The 18,983-nt window shown below is 40.0% G+C and overlaps 2 protein-coding genes across 2 annotated transcripts; both read right to left on the bottom strand.

Moving 5' to 3' along the window:
- Positions 1-224: 224 nt before the first annotated feature.
- si:ch211-222l21.1 (parathymosin) lies at positions 225-2,925 on the bottom strand. Its single transcript, XM_040158671.1, has 5 exons — positions 2,688-2,925; positions 2,008-2,088; positions 1,554-1,617; positions 1,265-1,338; positions 225-1,163 (listed from the first exon to the last, which is right to left on the bottom strand). Exons 1-5 carry the CDS (start codon positions 2,736-2,738, stop codon positions 1,092-1,094), a joined length of 342 nt encoding a protein of 113 aa, XP_040014605.1. The 5' UTR covers positions 2,739-2,925; the 3' UTR covers positions 225-1,091.
- Positions 2,926-13,133: 10,208 nt separating this feature from the next.
- On the bottom strand, positions 13,134-17,859 carry odad1 (outer dynein arm docking complex subunit 1). Its single transcript, XM_040116040.1, has 15 exons — positions 17,770-17,859; positions 17,560-17,643; positions 17,375-17,474; positions 17,091-17,280; positions 16,841-16,966; positions 16,617-16,730; positions 16,415-16,482; positions 16,125-16,312; positions 15,089-15,223; positions 14,799-14,881; positions 14,466-14,634; positions 13,791-13,954; positions 13,559-13,662; positions 13,351-13,441; positions 13,134-13,238 (listed from the first exon to the last, which is right to left on the bottom strand). The coding sequence occupies exons 2-15, from the start codon at positions 17,624-17,626 to the stop codon at positions 13,134-13,136; spliced, it is 1,704 nt and encodes a 567-aa protein (XP_039971974.1). The 5' UTR covers positions 17,627-17,643; positions 17,770-17,859.
- Between the last annotated feature and the right edge of the window lie 1,124 nt (positions 17,860-18,983).

Below are 18,983 nucleotides of genomic sequence, written 5' to 3'. Positions count from 1 at the left end.
AATATTTATGTACACCACATGGGGGAGCCACGAGACATAAAACCACAATCCGTGGATTCTGTGCACTTTTCCATTACCAAATGAGAGATTATTCCTGCTCCTTCCTGCATCTAAGCCAGCCATTTTCCATGTTAAGAAAAATTGGGTCAAGTGACATCATCTACTTATAAAACCATGGTTTTAAAGGCACTGTTGTTTTATAAACAGGTAACATACACACAAAATAGGTATACTTAAGTAAAAAGACAATTTATTTGTTAATCAGAATATACAAAGCAGTGGCTGAAGTAACCAAATGTCATTCTGGTTCTGAAAAAGGCAGTCTTGGACACAAAACTGGGCTACCCAGCCATAACATAAAACTCATTGAAAACATAAGAAAAACAAAGTATAAATGGTACAAACTTGCGTGGAATGCATACAGAACAAATGACCAAAGCTTTAAGATTTAAGAGGGGTTAATTAACATTGCAAAATCCTGCCTCCATAAGACAGGGTCAAGCAGTCTTATCATGGAGGCACAAGACAGAGCCCCTTTATTCATTTGAACCATCTGTTATGTTAACAGGGCAGCCAAGCCAAGGATTAAGTAGCAGCTCAACACAAAAAATCATGCCTCAACTAATAATGCTAACAACTGTCCATTAGCCCCTGCTTAAAACTTATCTTTGGTCCTTTAAGTGAATCTGAGAGGTCAACATGAGCCTTGGAAGAGGTGAGCAGCTGCCTGTATGTATGAATCATCTGGTCAGTACTGATATAGAGATTGTGCTTCTAACATACTGATAGAAAAAAAAAAAAAAAAAAAAGAAAAAAAAAGGAAAAGGAAACAGGAAAAAAAAAAAAAACTGATCTCATGTTGTGGCCCAATTTGTACACGTAGAAAAAAAAGCTAATTTTAAAGACCAATAAATAACATTTCATAAAAAAGGATGCAGGGCCACTATGTTTCAGGACTCCAGTGCAATGTGATAACATGGGAGTTAACAAAAAGAAATCTTTCTCTCAAAAATACAGAAAGCACAAGCTCTACAACACGATGTTGACCAGGCTGGTAAGACAGTGCTGCAAACAAGTTGCAGGGCAGAGATCTAAGCCTCCACTTCTGCCTCTTTTGAATCTCCATTTTCCTCTGTCTTCTGCTTTTTTGTCTCCACCTTTTCCTAGTGAAAATAGGAAAAATTTCATGCATTAGCAGAGATTAATAGTTCACCAGATTAGTCAAAACAAATGGAAAACAAGTGATTAAATTGATAATACCCACCTCTTCCTCCTCAGCTGCACGCTTCACAGGCTGTGCATCAGTCTCCTCAGCAGGGGGCGCCTCCTCTGCCTTCTCTGTAAGGACAGTATGTTGCTTCAGGAAATACATCCTTTACTTTCAATGTAATTATAACAAAAAGATTTAGTTGTACTAGGTCAACAGCCAGAAAAGAATTTTGAAGTCAAGGCCACACAATGGAACACCATTTATGATGCAAATTGGAAACTTTTTGAACATGGTTGCTTAAGTCTTTTACTGAAAACAAAAATACTGCTTTATATGAATGTACCATCTCCGTTCTTGTGTTCCTCCTCTGCGGTTTCTTCCACTTTGTCACTGTGATCAGCACCGTTCTGAATGAGGAGAGGGAATATTATAGGATTGTGGACAATATTTCAAAGGGAGAGAGAAAAAAAAAAATCGTAACATGGAGCATAGTTGAAATAATCCTCCCAGAGTCTTACATCTACAGACTCCTCTGGGGACACTTAAAAAAGGCATGAGCATGGAGCTCCTATTACCTCCCCAGAGGATTAGCTACCAAGCTCTGGGAAACCTCACAGCAGACAAACCAATGGAGACGTCCAAGGGCTTGCTAACTAACATCTGTGCCATTTCACAACCCAAACAAAGCACAGTGTGCAGAGCAGCTGAACAGGAGGGGGAGGCGGGTGCAGCGACACCTGCATGATGACGGGTGCTAAGACAAAAGGCCATGAGGCTGGTACTCGTCTACAACTCACTGTGCCATTGGCAGGTGCGTCCCCGTTGTCGGTCTTCTTCTCTTCCTCCGCCACCTCTACTTCTTTCTTCTCCTTCAGTTCCTGCAACATAAAACGGCGAGAAAACTGAATCAAGTGCCAAGCGTTTCTTCACATCGTCTGGCTTTAATTGAAAAGAAAGCTCGGTCCCAATATCCGCTATCATGTGTAATTCAGTGGATACTATGTTAGAAGTAGTAACGTCGAACGTTTTCACCCCGAGCGGCGGGTAATGTAACGTCAACGTTACTGTGGCTTCCCGCCCATAGCAGCAGCTCCGCTTCACCAGCTGTACCGTTTCTACCGCTTTGTCTGCTCAACAACACATTTTTAGCTAACCACATCGCATATAGTTTGATTTTGCAGGCACAATATTCAACTGACGATTACTCATAAATCGCCTCGGTGACAAGTGTTATTTTTCAGGATAACATTCATGTAGGTAAAACACATTTCCCCCCCACTTACTGTTTTAACTTAGACGAAGTAACGTTAAAGGTAACGTTTGCCACAACCGTCGAATAATAAAACACAGTTCTTTAACCAGAGCTTACTTAACCATTTGCTAACACAAATAATACAACAACTTAGAAAAGTTGCCAAAATCTTTAAACACGACGGTTCAACAGGAAAAAAAAAAAAAAAAACTGAATGAAACGCACCTTGGCTGTAACCTCTGCAGTAGCGGTCGTGTCAACAACTGTGTCGGCCATGGTTAATTTTGTGAATTAATTTAGATAATTATATTCCTTTTTAGGGGGTAATTTTTTTTTTTTTTTTTTTAATTTGTTGGTCTTTGCCTTCGTGTGTATAGTCCAAAGACGCTGAGAGAGAAATGATGTCTTCCCGTCCCCGCTTTTCTCTCGACCTCGTTGAAAGTCCACTCTCGTTGGATACAGCGGGTCGAGCTCGCAAAAGATTGGACAATGTCGACCGCCGGACTACTCTATTGGACGAAATTCTTGTCAATCTCGACAGCAGGGCCCGCCTACCAGCTCTCTCGTCGTTGATTGGTCAATTGTTTTTAAAGCGCTGTACTATGATACTGGAGTTCTTTTTTTCCCCCCACTACCCTTCATATCATTCTTCACCTGCATTTTGAACAATGGTTGTACAAGTAGTGACCTGTTGTTCAAGTCATAATAATCTATTAGACTCAGCCAGCGATTTATTATTCCGTAGGTGGTTTGCAAACGTTTCTAAACGTGTGCCCACGGACTGCATCTTTTGTCTGAGCGCCCTTTCGCTGCAGAGATGGGGTATCAAATTACAAGCAGAAAACACTCATTTGAAGATGTGAAAACCATGCGGCCACTCCTCCTTTCTATATTTAACACTTGTAACGAAACGCGGTCCTGCTCAAATGTGCGTACACTTTCACTTTTCACAAGACCTGATCAACTAGGTCACACCAGTAACAGTGCAACGTGTATTTTAGTTATGCATATTACATAAAGGAAATTTACAAGAGATAAAAACATACTTGCAAAACCTGAGAGGTAGACATCTAGTTTACAAATTCAAGATTTATTATCTTATTTTGGATGTCGCTGTGGCTATTAAAATCGACCATTGCATAACTGTTTGTGATTGGATAAATGTCACTTATCCTTAAATTATTACATTTTCCACATGAAGTAATCATGAGGCAGTTGAGCTCAATCAGTAGGGGACGTCGGTTGGACTATATTTGATACAACTAAAAGGGGAAAGAAATCCTGTATCAGGCATCAGATGGTTAAGGCCAAGCAAGTGTTGCTTTGTGATTTGTGAATCTATCTGAGACAGGAATGGAGTTTGGTGTGTGGCACAGTAAGTGTGTGTGCACACAGTACACAAAGTTACAGCTATTCTTATTGCACTGTGAAAGGTGATACTGATTTTTTATTCCCTGAGAAAGTACGATTCCCCACAGCTGGCGAGGGGCCGAACAAGATACGTATTTCTGGTCAAGTCTAAATTGTAAATAACATAAGTGATCTTGCTATAACCACTAATACGTGCACATGCAAAGAACAAGAAACTTATAGCATGCACACAGTGATGGAGTTGGTTCGCAAGACCTCACAGACACTACTTAAAAAGCTGCTACAGTTCTTCTCTAATTCATATTTCAGGTGAAGCTCATTAATATAATTTAAAAGTGGTATTTCTCCAGACCTATTGTCCCTGTTAATGAAGAAACATTTCATCTTAATGATATAGTGTTGACTGAGACCCCAAACAAGTTGTTTCTTCTCCTTCAAAAGTTCGAGGTGAACTTTCTTTACCCTCTCTGCACTCACTCATCCAACTGTTAAACCAGAGGAAGTGGCAGCACACAACTTTGTGGTCCCTGTACTCTTGAATTCAAGGTGCGTCTGGTCAGTGCCTCAGTGTCAGCTAAACAGGAGGCAAACATATTTTCTTATCACCTAAAGTTTCAATCACATAATGTGACCTCAATCAGCCTCATCTGCCACACCCATCACTGTTTCCGCCCACACACAGCGCATTCATTTTCATAAAACTGTGGTTTTCAGATAGTTGACAGAGCAACAGTGTAATTTCCACGTGTTTAATTCCAACATACAAAGCAAATTTACATTGTTCCACAAATAACATCCCTTTGGTCTGGATTTCAAATACTTCTAGACAGTCTTACTAATGTTTGTATCCTGAACTTGTCCCAACACACCCAAGGTTGAAATCTTGACACAACTGTTTCTTCAGCCTCTAATTTAGGATCTCTAAGAACTTTAGGAACCTAATCCTGTACGGCCTCAGTTATCTTCTCCTTGCCATGCCAGCATTCAAGCCACTGATTTTGAAGAAGCCTCAGGGCCCTTTTTAGTCATTCACCTCACATTCATCCATAATATAATTATGTAGACTGTAATTACATGCGGAGATCAAAGGGTTGTGTGTCAGTTTACTTGCTGGTTTCTTAGAGATTAATTTTCTGTTTCATATGAAGAATTTTCTTTCAATTATGTTGAGTCTGTTGCTCAACAATATTACCTGATAACTAAACCAATGTGTTTAAATGTTGCTGATTTTAATTTTATATACCAATTCTTCTGATATATTGTGTGAGAGACAAAAATAGTTATAATGAACAATGACGAAGAGGTCAGGTTATCACATTCACACGGCAGTTTTATATAGTGTGGTTGAAAAATGAATACACAAAGACATTCATTATGTCCCTGCACTTGAAGACCTGGACTCATCTTGATATTGCATAGAGTGTTACCCTTTTTATTTGGGAAATGAAGACCATCTGGAGGCTGCAGAGCACCGAAGCAGACATCTACAGAGTAATGGCCTCAGTGTGTGCTGAGTCTACTGTAAATCCACGGGTAGAACTGTGGGGCAGACTGAAAAGCAGCAGAAGGCATTACTCACTCTTTTTCTGTGACTGGAAAATGGGAGCAATCAGATGAGAGGGGGAGTGTTTGTGAGATCATTTCCTGTCCTTTTTTTTTTTTTCTTATTTGCCTACCTCAACATGTTTCCATGTGCCACTAATCTGTTACAAGGTCTGAAAAAAATCTGTCTCCGTGCAGCCTGTTCATTCTGCAGGTGAAAGAAGGGAGCAGAACTGTTGCAGCAAGAAGGGCGGTCAAGGAAAAAGTTGAAAAAAGATTCAATTTATGTGGTGATTTTAATAAACGTATTTGCCAACAACTGGAGTGTTTACAATACTTTCCACATGTAGGGACTGGAAAACATTTTAATGCTATTCAAAGAAATGCAACCAGAGAAAGTAATACTGTATAAAATAAAGAGCCTCTTTGTGTTCACAGTGACACACGTTTGAAAGTAAATTAAATATTTAACATCAGTTCACATTGCCTGGAGAAACATTTCTTTAAGTGTTAAACTTTTCTCTGCTGGTCTAACAGGTCAGAAGATATAGGATAGGAAGTAAAGCACCTTACTTACACCTTAATTTCTTGAGGACAAAGGACTGACCTGACTTGTGGAATGTCAGTGCTCGGGGGCAGAGCAAAGTGGGGCCCATCAAAGACCAGAGGTCAGGATTAGGCGGGGGAAGGGTCCCGATAATTGTTGGAATTGGTGGGGGCAAACTGAGCTCTTTTGTCTTGCACAGCAGTGTCCTGCATGGTCTGGCCGTCTTTCCCTGGTTCTTGGACAAGTTCTGCTGGGTACAGGGACAACATAAATTTAACTTCTCACTGGGACTCTCTGCTTATATTATGGCTCTATAATTAACATAATTAAGTGCAGTCATCACTGACTGAACAGCTCATACTACACTTTCAAATAAAGCAACTACTCTATTACCTTGTGTCACAGTCCTTTAACCTATAACCTGTATAATATAGCTTCTCTGAAAACTAACACAAATATGCAAAAACAGTGCTTCAAATCTATCTTTAATGAAACAACATTGAATTTTTATGAACATTGTTTTGAGATGGTGGTGCAAGAAGTAACAATACCATTGCCCAAAAAAAAAGAAAAATGTTGTAGTCTTGTAAGCAAGACTACAATAGTACTAAACAATAAATAAATAAGTTCATAAATATATGGCTGGAGAAATAAAATTACCATTACTAGGTTTACATTCCAGGGGTCATTAAATCAAGTTTCCACTTAAAAATAAACGAATAACTTTACTTAATTGTTGGAGCATAAATTGTTTACATATTAAGATTAATTCAGAAGTAAAACAATAAAAAAACATTTAATTTATTAATTGTAATGTTATGTATTTATCGTTCACTTAAAAAAAAAAACGGGGAAAAAAAAAAGGAAACTGAGTATAAAAGCTGGCAAAAAACATTTTCATTACATTAAGTGTGGTTGTGAATGAACATACACATGCATACATGTAGTATGTGTAAATGAATATGTTCAATGAAACAGTAAAATTAAAAAAGAAGTCAAGTAAGAAAAAAAAACAGAGAGTGTATTTGTATGCCGCATGGAACAGTAATATGATAATCTGTGTCTGAGTTTACAGGAACACTCATAATGTAAAGCTCCTCAGTGGCACGGTGCCAAGAGATCCTGAAATCCTGCGGCTCCGGATATTGTTGGGGCTGCGGTGGTTGACATGTCTCTTCAGTGTTGTGTGGATTAGTCTGTAGGTGCTTTGAGGATTTGGAAAATGTTACTGCTAGTGTTTCCCAATGCTTCAAGCCTTTTGGTCTCAGTACACTTGGATTTCAAGCAGTGTTTGCCATCAATTCAAGCTGGTTCAAAATGGATGTTTGATTTATTAAAGGATGTGCATTGCCTCCTCCCCTGTTTGTGATAAACACAGGCAGGATATCAAGGTGAAGCCAAAGTCGGGAGAATGTTGTTTTCTTAACACTGGGTTATGAACGGGTGTTTCTGGCTCCATTTCTGAATCACAGGAGCCAACTGATACTGGGTGTAAAGTAACTGGGATGATAGTTGCCTTTTCCTACGAATTCTCCCCATGAAAAGGTGTCTTCTCTCATCTGGTTGAAGGGAAAGCAACTACCCTACGTGGAGGAGTTCAGATATTTCAGGACTCATTATTAATGAATGAAGGTAGAACTGATTGTGAAATGAGTGTCGGTAAAATGCACCAGCAGCGGTAAAGTTGCCATTGAACTGGACCATGGTTCTGAAAAAAGAGCTCCGCCGTAAACTCTGTTTCTTGCTGTTCATCTCTAATACGACTCTTACTTTAGAGTAGTGACCAAAAATTATAATTTGAATGCGAGCAGCTGCAATCTTAGAAAACGCCACACTGGTTTGAGAGTCCACACAGGGTACATATAAGTGACTGTCAAGAGACTCCAGAGCAGACCCAGGACATGCCACAGGGACTGTTCATCTCCCAGCTGGCATGAGAGTGCCTGTAGCTCTTAGATGTGTGCATTTCCAGTGTCAACGAATTTATCATATACTGGGTTTCAATTCAGTGGATGTTGAGATGTAATTAAATGTTTTCCAAGTGCAACAATTTATACTAAAAGATTTATACTAAAACACAGCAACAGCAAAAGACAAGACAACATGTTTCAGTCCTGAGCGATAAACAGTGTCTGATTGCAGCGGGAGGTAGGGCAACATGTCGTCCGTCAGTCGATCCATTAAGTACTACAGTACACCAGCAAGCAATTTGTCTTCCCTAATTGAGAAAGAATGCATCATACACTGTATTAAAACAAATGCCACACATGCATAATGCATTTGACTGTAAAACATACACAAATTACAATGTCTTTCATAGATCTTATAGATCTTGTATACCTTGTGCTTTTCCTGATGGCTTTGGATTGTTCAAGTAATACAACCTGATTAGTTTTACGCCAATAAAAACACACCATAACCCAATAAACACTACTGTCTTTGGTTGTTGTGCGATGTTCCAAGGTTTTGTTCCAGTTTCTTTCCAAAAGAATTCTTCGACAAAGGTACGTAACTGAACAAACACAGTGGCAGATGACTGAACCTCAAGTGTCACTGATAAAGGGACATGAGTGAAAAATGTCTTTTAGGTTTCATAAACCTATTAGGCTGTGCATGAAAGAACGGCAAATGTTTTTCTTCTGCACTGCTTGAGTTCAACTTCAGCTCTACCACCTTATTTATTTCACCTCGTAGCTCCACCCCTGCAACTGTCCTGCCAGAGAAAAGTGGAAATTTCCAGTAATTCCTACTGCTTGCAAGAAATGCTCCTCCTCCTTCTAGTTTCCCGCCTTTCACTCTACCTGCTCTTTCCTGCTGCATGCTGGACTGAAGACCTCATGGCCCTCTGCTGCCCAACCTTGTGTTGCCTAGCATTTTTCCTTTGTGCAATGAGAAAATCTACTATTTCACATAAGGACTTCTTATGTTTCTTATAGTCATTGGTCTATACATTTCTGCATATTGTCACAGGAATATGATCCTTTTTTTGAAGATGTTGAAGATTAGAGTGTTTAATCTCTCTTTTATTTGGGTGACAGCCAGATTAGTGATTAAAAGACACTTTTTTAAATGTGTCATTTGCACTGATTCAGTTGATGATTCAAAGCCAGTTTCTTTGTTTGCTATTTTGAAAGTAGATCATACCTTGTTACCCTCTGAATAAATAGTATGGGTTAAGCAATGTGTAACTATCACATTAGCTCTTGGATGATGAACAAGGGTTGGATTGGGATCACAGAACAGATTGTAGATTTGCATTTTTATTTCTCTGGCTGATCTGATATTCTGGTGTCTGGTTTGTTTCAGAGATATCACATACTACAAAGCTTGCCTACAATTGATACATCTACAGTAAGACTCAAGATTCAATTAATGTGATAAGCGCTTTGTTGATTTCAATGATAACGTAGGTGTGGCTCAGATATTGAAAAGAAGATCTGTTAAGGTGTTTACAGCCTGAGACGTCTAGACTGTCTCTTTGCTACATCTGTGGTTTTATAACTTCCTCATAATTCAAGACCAGAATACAACCATGTACACATGAGCAGTGATGATGCTTGATAGAGAATCGAAGTACAAATAAAGCCGCGAGACAGCTGGAGTGGAGAAGTTTGAGTGTGTTGATGGCATGAGACACACTGACCTTAGACCCATTGTGAAGCACCAACAAAGAGCCATCTGCACAGCAACCAAAGCTGAGATGAGGGACTCGCACACTGGGGGACCGACGGGGGGAGGGACACAAGAACCTGGAGAGTGTGAAAGAAAAAACAGATCAGTGATGAAGAAAAATTTAGATGGGGCTTGATCAGCTAGATAATGTCTGAAACATCAAAACAGTCAGTGGGAACATCTCAGAGGTTTGTACACAGAGAAAACAAAAGCTGCACAACATATCAACCAAGATGATACATGGATCTTTCTGCAGCTGTTTTAGTGGAAGACAAGAGCTGCTAGCCTAGTCACCGATGAGCACATTTCCTACCTCCTGCATGATGAGATGAAGTCAACTGAAGCTGTAAAGGGACAAAATGTAACCCAAACCTGGATCTCAAACATTTCGGGTATCTCATTCATGCTGCCAGCAGAAACATACAGGCTTTGTCTCTGCATTGATCTGAATTCTAATAATGTCTTGGTTTATAAGGGTAATAGTTTGGATGTGAATGGGTTTTATAGTCAACCAATATTTAGTTTTCCTTTAGGATGCATTTAAAAATAGTGAAAACAAAGACAAAATGGTGTCAGGGACATCTGTAAAAATCACAAATGTTTCACAGGTAAGACATGAGAGTCAGGATTGCTTAGCAACAGCAGTAAAAAAAAAAAATCATGGAGCCTGTGTGGCAACTGAGAAACTGATAGTGCTGCCATCCAGTGGTGGACTGGTAACACATTCGGGGTTGAACCAGCACTGAGAATGATCAAAAGCTCACCTCTTTGAGCTGAGATGAAATAGCCAGCATAATTTGCAAGGTGTAGACCTCATAAATGAAAAAGGACCTGATAGTAAAAAGTGATATCGCCTTTCCATCTTGAACACTATTTCGAAAATGTGTTCAGTAATTTGATTGGCTGGAAAACGCACCAGCTCTCATGGTGGACGGTTGCTTAGCAACATTCATGGGGGGGTGGGATGTGGGTGGGAGGGTGTGATTGTTGGGGGGTGGGGGTGGGGTGGGGGGGGGGCGTTCTTCAAGGGGAGGGAGCATTGTGGGTGCAGGCAGTCTTTCTGGGGAAATACCTGGCAAAATTCCCAAATAAATAACCAGAGAGAGAGAGAGGGAAGGAGAGAGAGAGAGAGAGAGAGAGAGAGACAGAGAGAGAGACAGAGAGAGAGAGAGAGAGAGAGAGAGAGAGAGAGAGAGAGAGAGAGAGAGAGAGAGAGAGAGAGAGCAGGAGACAGAGGAGGACAGGGGTATTTTCTGGGTTCAGATAACAGTCTTGTCAAAGATAAATGGAACAAGGCTTTTCATAAGTGCTAACACAGTTTGTTTCCAAAGCATAACCACACTGGGACAGGAAGCTGAGAGCTTTTTGCCTAGAAACTTTGCCGGTGGTGAGATGAAAGTTGCCGAGAACTTCAGAATGCATAATAAACTGCTGGTTGCTTCAGCCAAAATGAACGCACACATTTGTCTTTGGAGAGACTGAGTGGAACTGCAAGAAACACTATGATTGGCATAACAGGACATGAACCGTTGTAGTTGATAAGGCACAGCAGTCTGACAAGGAACGGATGAATAGGACAAAGACAAGCATGTCGTTCCCAGATAAGAGTGTGGAGAAACACTACCTGTGCTTGCATGCTCTTGTTCGCATGGTTGGGTGTGTAGGTGTCTCCAAACAAACCAACTCTTTGGATAATTACTGTATGATTACGATGAGGTGAACTGCATGCAACAATCTCCACAGTCTATTGTGTGAAAAGAAGGACTAAGATGACGGGAGATTATGGTGTGTGAAGAAGGTGCACTAGAAAATAGTAAGACTGTCAAGCTACAGGAAGGAGGAAAGGTGGTAAATGTTCCTCTACAGAGAGGAGGGGTAAAAAGGACTGGATGGGCGGGGGTGGCTGCCGCTGCTGGTAGGTACTGCCTGCAAAAGGAGGTGGGCCTTGGAAATGGCTGCTGCAGGCGGTCTCTACAAGCAATGAGGACTCTTTTGTCAAGAGCAGGAAATGAGGTTTCTGTTGTGATTAAAAGGAAGGTTTCTATGGCAATGCAGAGAGCCGTGTGCACAGAGAATTTGTTGGGAGTGGAGGGGGATAAGTGAGAGTTGAATTTCAAAGAAAGCAGCCTCCTCCATCTCATCTCCAAACACCGCCACCCCTCTGCTTTTTCATGGCGCCCTTTTATCTGTGCTAATCTGTTTTCAAGTCATCGGTCGATCAGTCATAAATGTTTACAGAGTAGCAGTTTCACTTCCTGAAATTGCAGCTGTCAAAACCTCACTCGAAAAAAAATAAAAATAAACCCTTTAACAAAAACACCAGTTAAAACCACACAACTCAAGCAGGGTAATTAACATAATGACCTAAATGTGTGTCTTTCTTATTTAGACAGGTACACTTGTGTTGAATTACCCCCTTCCCTTGTGAAGTCCACGATAAAAAAAAAGGCATCAGTGTGACCTTTAAAACCTAAATATAGTAACATGCTTTGTTAATTGTTTCACTGAGCTGTAAGTAAAAATATGTTTCTTAAAATAAGTCCCCCATTCTGATTTTCTCTTTTGTACAAAGGAAGTTGCTCTCATCAGCAGCGAATGTCATCTTTGCCCCAGCACAGGCTCACTCCAGGATGTTTGGATTAGATGACATTTGAAACTTATGAGGATCAAAGTGAAGTTTTTTTTTAAAATCCTTACACACCACGAGCCACACTGGCTGTTGTAGGAAAAAAGAGAAACAGAGGCTCCTAATATTACTGCTGCACATGAAGATGATAAGGTAAAATGCCCAGTATGCCTACACTACGAATGGGTAACTGACTGAGCATAAACAGTTAATGAGAAACTAATGTTAATGACTGCGGTGCACATGAACAGAAAACCAATTTAATGGAAATGCCATATTTAACAGTTTATTTATTTTCAGAAGTCTGAATAAATGAGGGTGATTCACCAAAGCACATCTGAGAAAAAGCATTTTTACTCCACCAACAAAAATGTGTTCAAAATCAGTGTGTACAGTGAAGTGCTAAAAGCTCCTTACCTCCTTTTTGGAAACTCAGAGTCAAGGGCTCAGCATGCCAATTAGAATTACAAAAGGCTCTGCTGCCCCCAACCTTTTCGTTTGAGGATAGCAGTAAGTATCATGTAATGAAACACTGCCAGTTAGGGAGGGCTTTACTCAGACCAGATTGTATAGTCAAAGCCAGATGGCGAGTCACACATCAAAAGGACAGCTGGTTACCAGAGTCTGAAAAGGCATCTATATAGCTCCAAACCTAATTAGCTCCAACTAAACAAATCACACCAAGATGTAAAACAGCAGGCAATGCCAGTGATTCATCATAAAAGGTGGCATACATATAACATAATTACGCTTTAAATGTTTATGTGTGCAAGCTGCAAGATTCAACCTGGTTCCATCAGCGGTCACACTCTTAATTGATCTATGTTATGGTCAACAATGAAAGCAGGCCCTTCAACCACAGATAATGACAGTGGGGATGAGGATCCACATTAACTACAATCAGGTCAGGGTGTCAGATCGGTGCATCTTCCAGGGAACGCCGTCTGCCTTGGAAATGCTGACTGATCTTTGAGGCTTTGGTCGCTGCCTGCTGGACTGAGTTCTCCTTCTGCTGAACCTATAAATCATATCCAGAAAATCAGATGAACAACGTACTTTAAACAACTGATCATGACATGAACCATAAATAATCACTCAAGTGTAGGACTCGCACTTTTTATTGCACTGACCCCTTTCATTATTCTTTTGCGAAGTTCCCCCTGTGAAAGTGGCCATTCTTCCTCATCAGTGACAGGAGACTCTTCTGCATCATGCTCCACACTGCAGAGTCCAACCAACACAGACACATCCATCAACCTGATGTTCCAACTGTTTACATGTATGTAGAGATTTAATTACAAATATATAGATCTCAAAACTAACAGATAAAAGGCTGACCTGTTGACTGCAGGTTGGATACTGATAGTCTGCTGAAGCAGTTCTGGATTTTGACCCAGAAGGAATTTGGCCAGGTCTTTTGGATTGTAGTCTTTTTCCAGATCCTGCAAGCATTAAAAATACAGAGACACATTATAATACAGAGCAGAAATGAAAGAAAGTAATGTATATACAATAGGATTATACAGTATGTTAAGAAAAGGTAGGACAGAACCACAGGTTGGCAGGTTACTTTAGAATTGAGGAAAGCTTGTATGGTGAGTAGCTCATTAGTCTTCTGTTCCACCAGACCAAGATAGGACATGATGTTGTTCTCACTGATTCCTGTGGAGGAACCCAGCATATCCTCTACCACTGAGCGGTCACACTCCATCTTAGAGAAGGTGCCGTTCACTCCTGTGGGATGGGAGAAACCAATGGTCAGGACTTCCTGCAGCTGTCTGGGTTCTCAGCCAAAGCTGCAGCATGTTGTATGTAGCTTTTTTGTAATCGCTTGGTGTGCGTATGCAGATATACACACACAGGTCTGTATTTTCCTGATAATTTTATGGGATGTCTCCTTTGCAATTTAATTCTAATTTTAGGGAAAATGCATTTTCTCTGAGATTACTATTTAGAACCATATAAATATTCAGTCATTATTAATTTACTACTGGATATTGTTCTTCATACATGTTGAATTGTTTGCTTGGCTGTATACAAATTTCACATTTTTGCATGTTCATCCGACCTGCTGTAGACTGACTAAAAGACTCCAGCTTACACTATGAATTAATGGAATTAATTAATTAATGGTTGAGCACTCTTACTATTTCCCATATAATTACTACCAAATTACATCTTTGTAGGAAACGTCCCAGGAAATGATTCAGAAATTACAGACTCATAAAATAAATTGTTGCCAAACCTGTTTTAATCTCCTGCAGGATTTTTCTTATGATGCTGCCTTTGTTTTCACAGGCCTCAGCCTGGGATTCAGTCTCCTTTTGTTGCTCATCAATTTCTCTCAGGAAAGAGCAGTGATTGTGTTCGTGCTGCAAACCTTTCACTCGAAACTGCCCCATCTCTTCTTGGATCTGCAGATTCACACATTTCAGCGCAAACAGAGAAATAAGTAGATAATAGAGATACATTAATAATCGGTTTCCGCACTGAATACCACAAAGCACAGTTAAAAATTGGAAGAAATGAATTTATGTGTGTGTCCATGGTCATAGTCAAGTAGAGAAAACATACTCACCTGGCTGATTTGATCCCTCAGTGCTTCAGCCTCATTGTTTTGCTCATTAACAAAATTGAAGAGTGCAAAGTTCCGGTCTTCAACTACACAGCAATACGGCGGTGATATATATTTAAATCTTCTAAACTGAGACTGATTATCATAATTACCAAAATGGGACATTACATTTATTTAACTTCAGTGTTCCTCCAAAGGAAGAGAAATTAAAATGAAAAATGCAACATGTCCAACAACATTGTCTTTGTGTATGGATAAATTTCAAAGGGTCAGGTTGTGCTGGTAAGACTTACTCTGGATGAACCTGGTGACCAGCATGTCCAGATTGTCCTCTCCTGTCACTGTCTGGATCCTCTCAAGAACCTCCTCCAGAGCATCCAGCGACTCTTCCCCTGAGTCCATCCTCCGCTGCTCCTTCAGTTCTGACACTGCAATGAACAAGCATCATTGCCATCATATGAAAATCATTAGGACTCTTTCACCATCATCGTCAGGACTAGCATCATTACTATCATTGACTTTTACTGCTCCGATTGCTGTTGCCAGTGACACATTTATTTTTCAAGCTTCCCTCCTTAGTCTGACTTCCCAGTCCCAAATCTGTAAAATACAGTCTAACATTGTAAGTGTCCCTTAGTAAGATTTTTCCTGTTGTAACAGTGCTGCTGTTATTTCTGTTACAATGTTCAAGGACTCTCTGGCAGGACTGACTGTGTTTTCCCACTTTTGTTGGTTTCTGAGCCACTAGCAACGTCAATACTATTTTCTTCTACTAATTTTATGTTTTACTGAATTTGTCTGTGATTATATAACATTTGTTCTACCTTTTGTCTGACTGTTTTTCGCTGTAAAATCCTAAATAACTGTTAGCTGGCCTGGTGAGTTGTAATGTGTCAATGTTGCCACAAATGTTGCTATTATGTGCAATAGCTCACTAGCTATAATTTGTCTGTTGTTCCCTTTAAGTGTTCAGTATTTTGCGTAATTTAAACCCTGTCATTAAAAAACCCATCATATATACCAATCAGTTTAAAAATCAATGTTAATGACACATCTGACGACATAAATTAAGTATTCATCCCAGTTTTTGTGAGCATATAAAAAAAATCTAAAATAGACTCAGCTATTATAATAAGAGTTTAAAAATATATAGCATATATAGGGCATTTGTATAGCATAAACTGAAAATTGGTGGAATTGTCCGCTAGATAAACATTAAATATGTTGGCATTATTATCATCATTGACAGGTTCACTGACATTTTTGTCATTTTTGTGAATATTATGTTGAAACAGCAATATTAGCTACAGTACAATGGCTGTGTCTTACATTGTCTGTGTCCCATTTCGTGGCCGTCGTCCTGCCCACTCCTCTCGCTGCACTTGGTGGTCATAAAATCTTTCAGGCTACACTCATGTGCAATAACCCTTTCCAGTTCTTTCATCTCAGCATTGTACTGGGCAAGGTCCTTCACTGCCTTCTCCCTCATCATGGTCATTTTGGACTGAGCCTCCACCCTGAAGTAGAAAGGTTGATAAATAAGATACTCAAAAACCAAGATCATGAGGTGCATAATCCCACCCATTTCTACGACATTACACAACGGTCTCAAATCTGACCTAGCATCATAAGCAGCAGTGGACAAGTTGATAGTTTCCCCGATCTTCTTGCGGACCGCCTCCAGTTCCTACCACACGCAACACAAAAGTGCAGAGACACTTACTTGACAACTTAGAACCAGTGTGAAAACTTAAATAATGGGCTATATAATAAGGAAGCTAAACAAAAACACTCTGAATCATCTGTGGTGTGACCTCTGACCTTGTCCAGCCTCCTGTGTAGTTGCTGGAAACGGGCACGTTCAATATGCAGCGTCTGCAGCTCCTCTCTCAGGTGGCTGTTTTTGGTCAGCTGCTCATTGAAGCGGGTCAAAGCCTGAAAAGAACATTGAAACCAAGCTTTAAAATATTACAGTAATACGTGAAGATATAAACTTGTGAAAATTTGAAGCATTAACCAGACAAAGACGCTCCTTCGGGACTCACTCTGTCCAGTTTGTATTCCAGCGTGCGTATGGCCTTCTTTGTCCGCCGTACCTCAGATCTTTGTGTGTCACTAGTACTGAACTCTCCTTTTCTCAGCTCGGCCAGCTTCAGCTCTATGTTTGAGATCTGCCCACAAGACAGACACATGACATAAACACGACATAAACTTTGGTTTGTGTGTCCAAAAATATCAGTAAACCTGAAATGAAACTAGAATCAGTAGCATATAGAGTGAAAAGGACTTAATAACCTCTCTTTCTAGTTCTTTTTGACTTTGCTTCTCGTTCCCCAGCTCCTTCTCTAGCATGTCTCTCTGCTCCAGCAAAGCACGAAGACTCTCTGTGTCCTGACTGTCCTGCTGTTGGCGGAACAAGCTCTTACATACACCAAGGTTTCGTTGCAGCTCCGCCTGCTCCTTCAGCAGCTTGTCTATCTCCTGCCTTCACACACGAACAGCCAATCAGGTGATTATAAAACACACACTGTGTACATTGTGATGTGGTTGAACTGTTTTTTGTTTTGTTTTGTTTGTACTGTTGTTTGCGGATCTGCTCCCGGGCCTGAATGTTGTAGGCCTGCCGATCTCCTTCCATGATCCTGAACTGTCTTTGCAGTTTGGCTATCTCTGATTCTGCTTAAAAAACACCATATGCACTTTATAGCAACTGGCAAAAAAAACATTTAATAGTTAATAATAACAACAACATAACTAACATTACCTGTACCATCGATATCCATCTCACTGCTGTCTGAGTGGGCACTTTTGGCCGATCTTCCTCGAGGCATGGTTACACCGCGCCTTGCTGGATAAAAAAATAAAAAGTAATGTGACACTGTTAAAAGTAAATATTGAACTTGTACTAGTGGAAATGTCGTTGTCCTCTGACCATTTGAATTAAACCTATATGACGAATAAGAATTAATCTCACCAGCTGAAAGTTTGAAAAGTAAAAACCGAGTGAGACTCTCAGGATAAACAGCAGGCGCCCAGCAGCCCGCGTTGGTAGCAACCGTTGTTAAGGGTGCTGGGGACGCGCATGCCCTGAATTCAGTCTCCTAGGCAGCAGCGTTGGACGATGCACTGCACGTGCATGGTTTTCCGTGGTTGTACTAGCGACGTAACTTAACTCAAGTACTTTACTTTACTCAGGTAATTTAATTTGAGGTTAGACAAAACATATAATTAGTCTACCCAACATCACTGGTGGACAGTAACTTACTTAAGTACTATAGGCTACGAAAGTACAGTTTTGAGGTACTTGTACATTACATGAGTATTTCTATTTTACACTACTTTCTACATATACTGCTCTGCATCATTGCAGGATGAACAATCCAAAACCTGTTATTTAGACACCAGTGACCTCCACCATACATGGTGGTTTTCATTAAACTGGTAATTGTCAGATGTATTGATAATGAAAATAATTGTTGGTTGTAACCGTACAGTACATCTTTGACGGAATAATACTACCCTCCCAAGGTTTTCTTTGTGTTAATAACTGGACACACAGAAAACATCTCAGAAAGAACAAAAGAGCTCAATATAAACTAAAACAGTTAAGGTTATAAAACTAGTTTTTTCACACAGAGTCCCTCTACAAGACTGGGGCTACAAGATGGAGGATGGAGGACTCGATGAGACTTCAGTGGTGCACATTGCTAACAAATTAATGGTAATCCAACTGTGAGGTAAAAACTGTACTTTTTACTCCAGTGCGTTTATTTGACAGCTTTAGCTACTTTGTACCCACCCAGCAGTGTATAAAGTAACCGAAATTAGTTCCTGCTTTACCAGCCGCAATATTAAAGTGATACTTACACATCAATGCATCAATAATTCTAATCCAATAATATGGAACACTAAGTATAATTTGATGCTAATACTTAGGTAGGCTGTTTTTACTTGCGTAAAATGCTGAATCCATTACTTTACTTGTACCAGAGTATTTCCACACTGTAGTATTGCTATTTCTACTCAGGTCCAATATCTGAGTACCTTTTCCACCACTGCCCAACATAATATAAGGTAGTTAAAATTAGTTTCCCTTGTCTAGCTACAGCATAAAAAGCTGTTTACATGTTGAGACATAAGTAATAATCCAACAGTGGAATTGATATGACAATGACAGGGGCTATTTTA

This window comes from Xiphias gladius, chromosome 21 (assembly GCF_016859285.1).
Source record: "Xiphias gladius isolate SHS-SW01 ecotype Sanya breed wild chromosome 21, ASM1685928v1, whole genome shotgun sequence".
Lineage (NCBI taxonomy): Eukaryota > Metazoa > Chordata > Actinopteri > Istiophoriformes > Xiphiidae > Xiphias > Xiphias gladius.
This window is presented reverse-complemented; position numbering and strand designations above follow the sequence as displayed.

Coding starts and splice junctions, on each gene's coding strand:
- odad1 (XM_040116040.1), bottom strand. CDS start 17,626: ATGCCTCGAGGAAGATCGGCCAAAAGTGCCCACTCAGACAGCAGTGAG. Junction 15,224..16,124: donor CGAAATGGGACACAGACAAT/GTAAGACACAGC, acceptor TGTTCATTGCAG/TGTCAGAACTGAAGGAGCAG. Junction 13,663..13,790: donor AAGCTTTCCTCAATTCTAAA/GTAACCTGCCAA, acceptor TAATGCTTGCAG/GATCTGGAAAAAGACTACAA.
- si:ch211-222l21.1 (XM_040158671.1), bottom strand. CDS start 2,738: ATGGCCGACACAGTTGTTGACACGACCGCTACTGCAGAGGTTACAGCC. Junction 2,089..2,687: donor CTGCAGAGGTTACAGCCAAG/GTGCGTTTCATT, acceptor TTTATGTTGCAG/GAACTGAAGGAGAAGAAAGA. Junction 1,164..1,264: donor GTGCAGCTGAGGAGGAAGAG/GTGGGTATTATC, acceptor TATTTTCACTAG/GAAAAGGTGGAGACAAAAAA.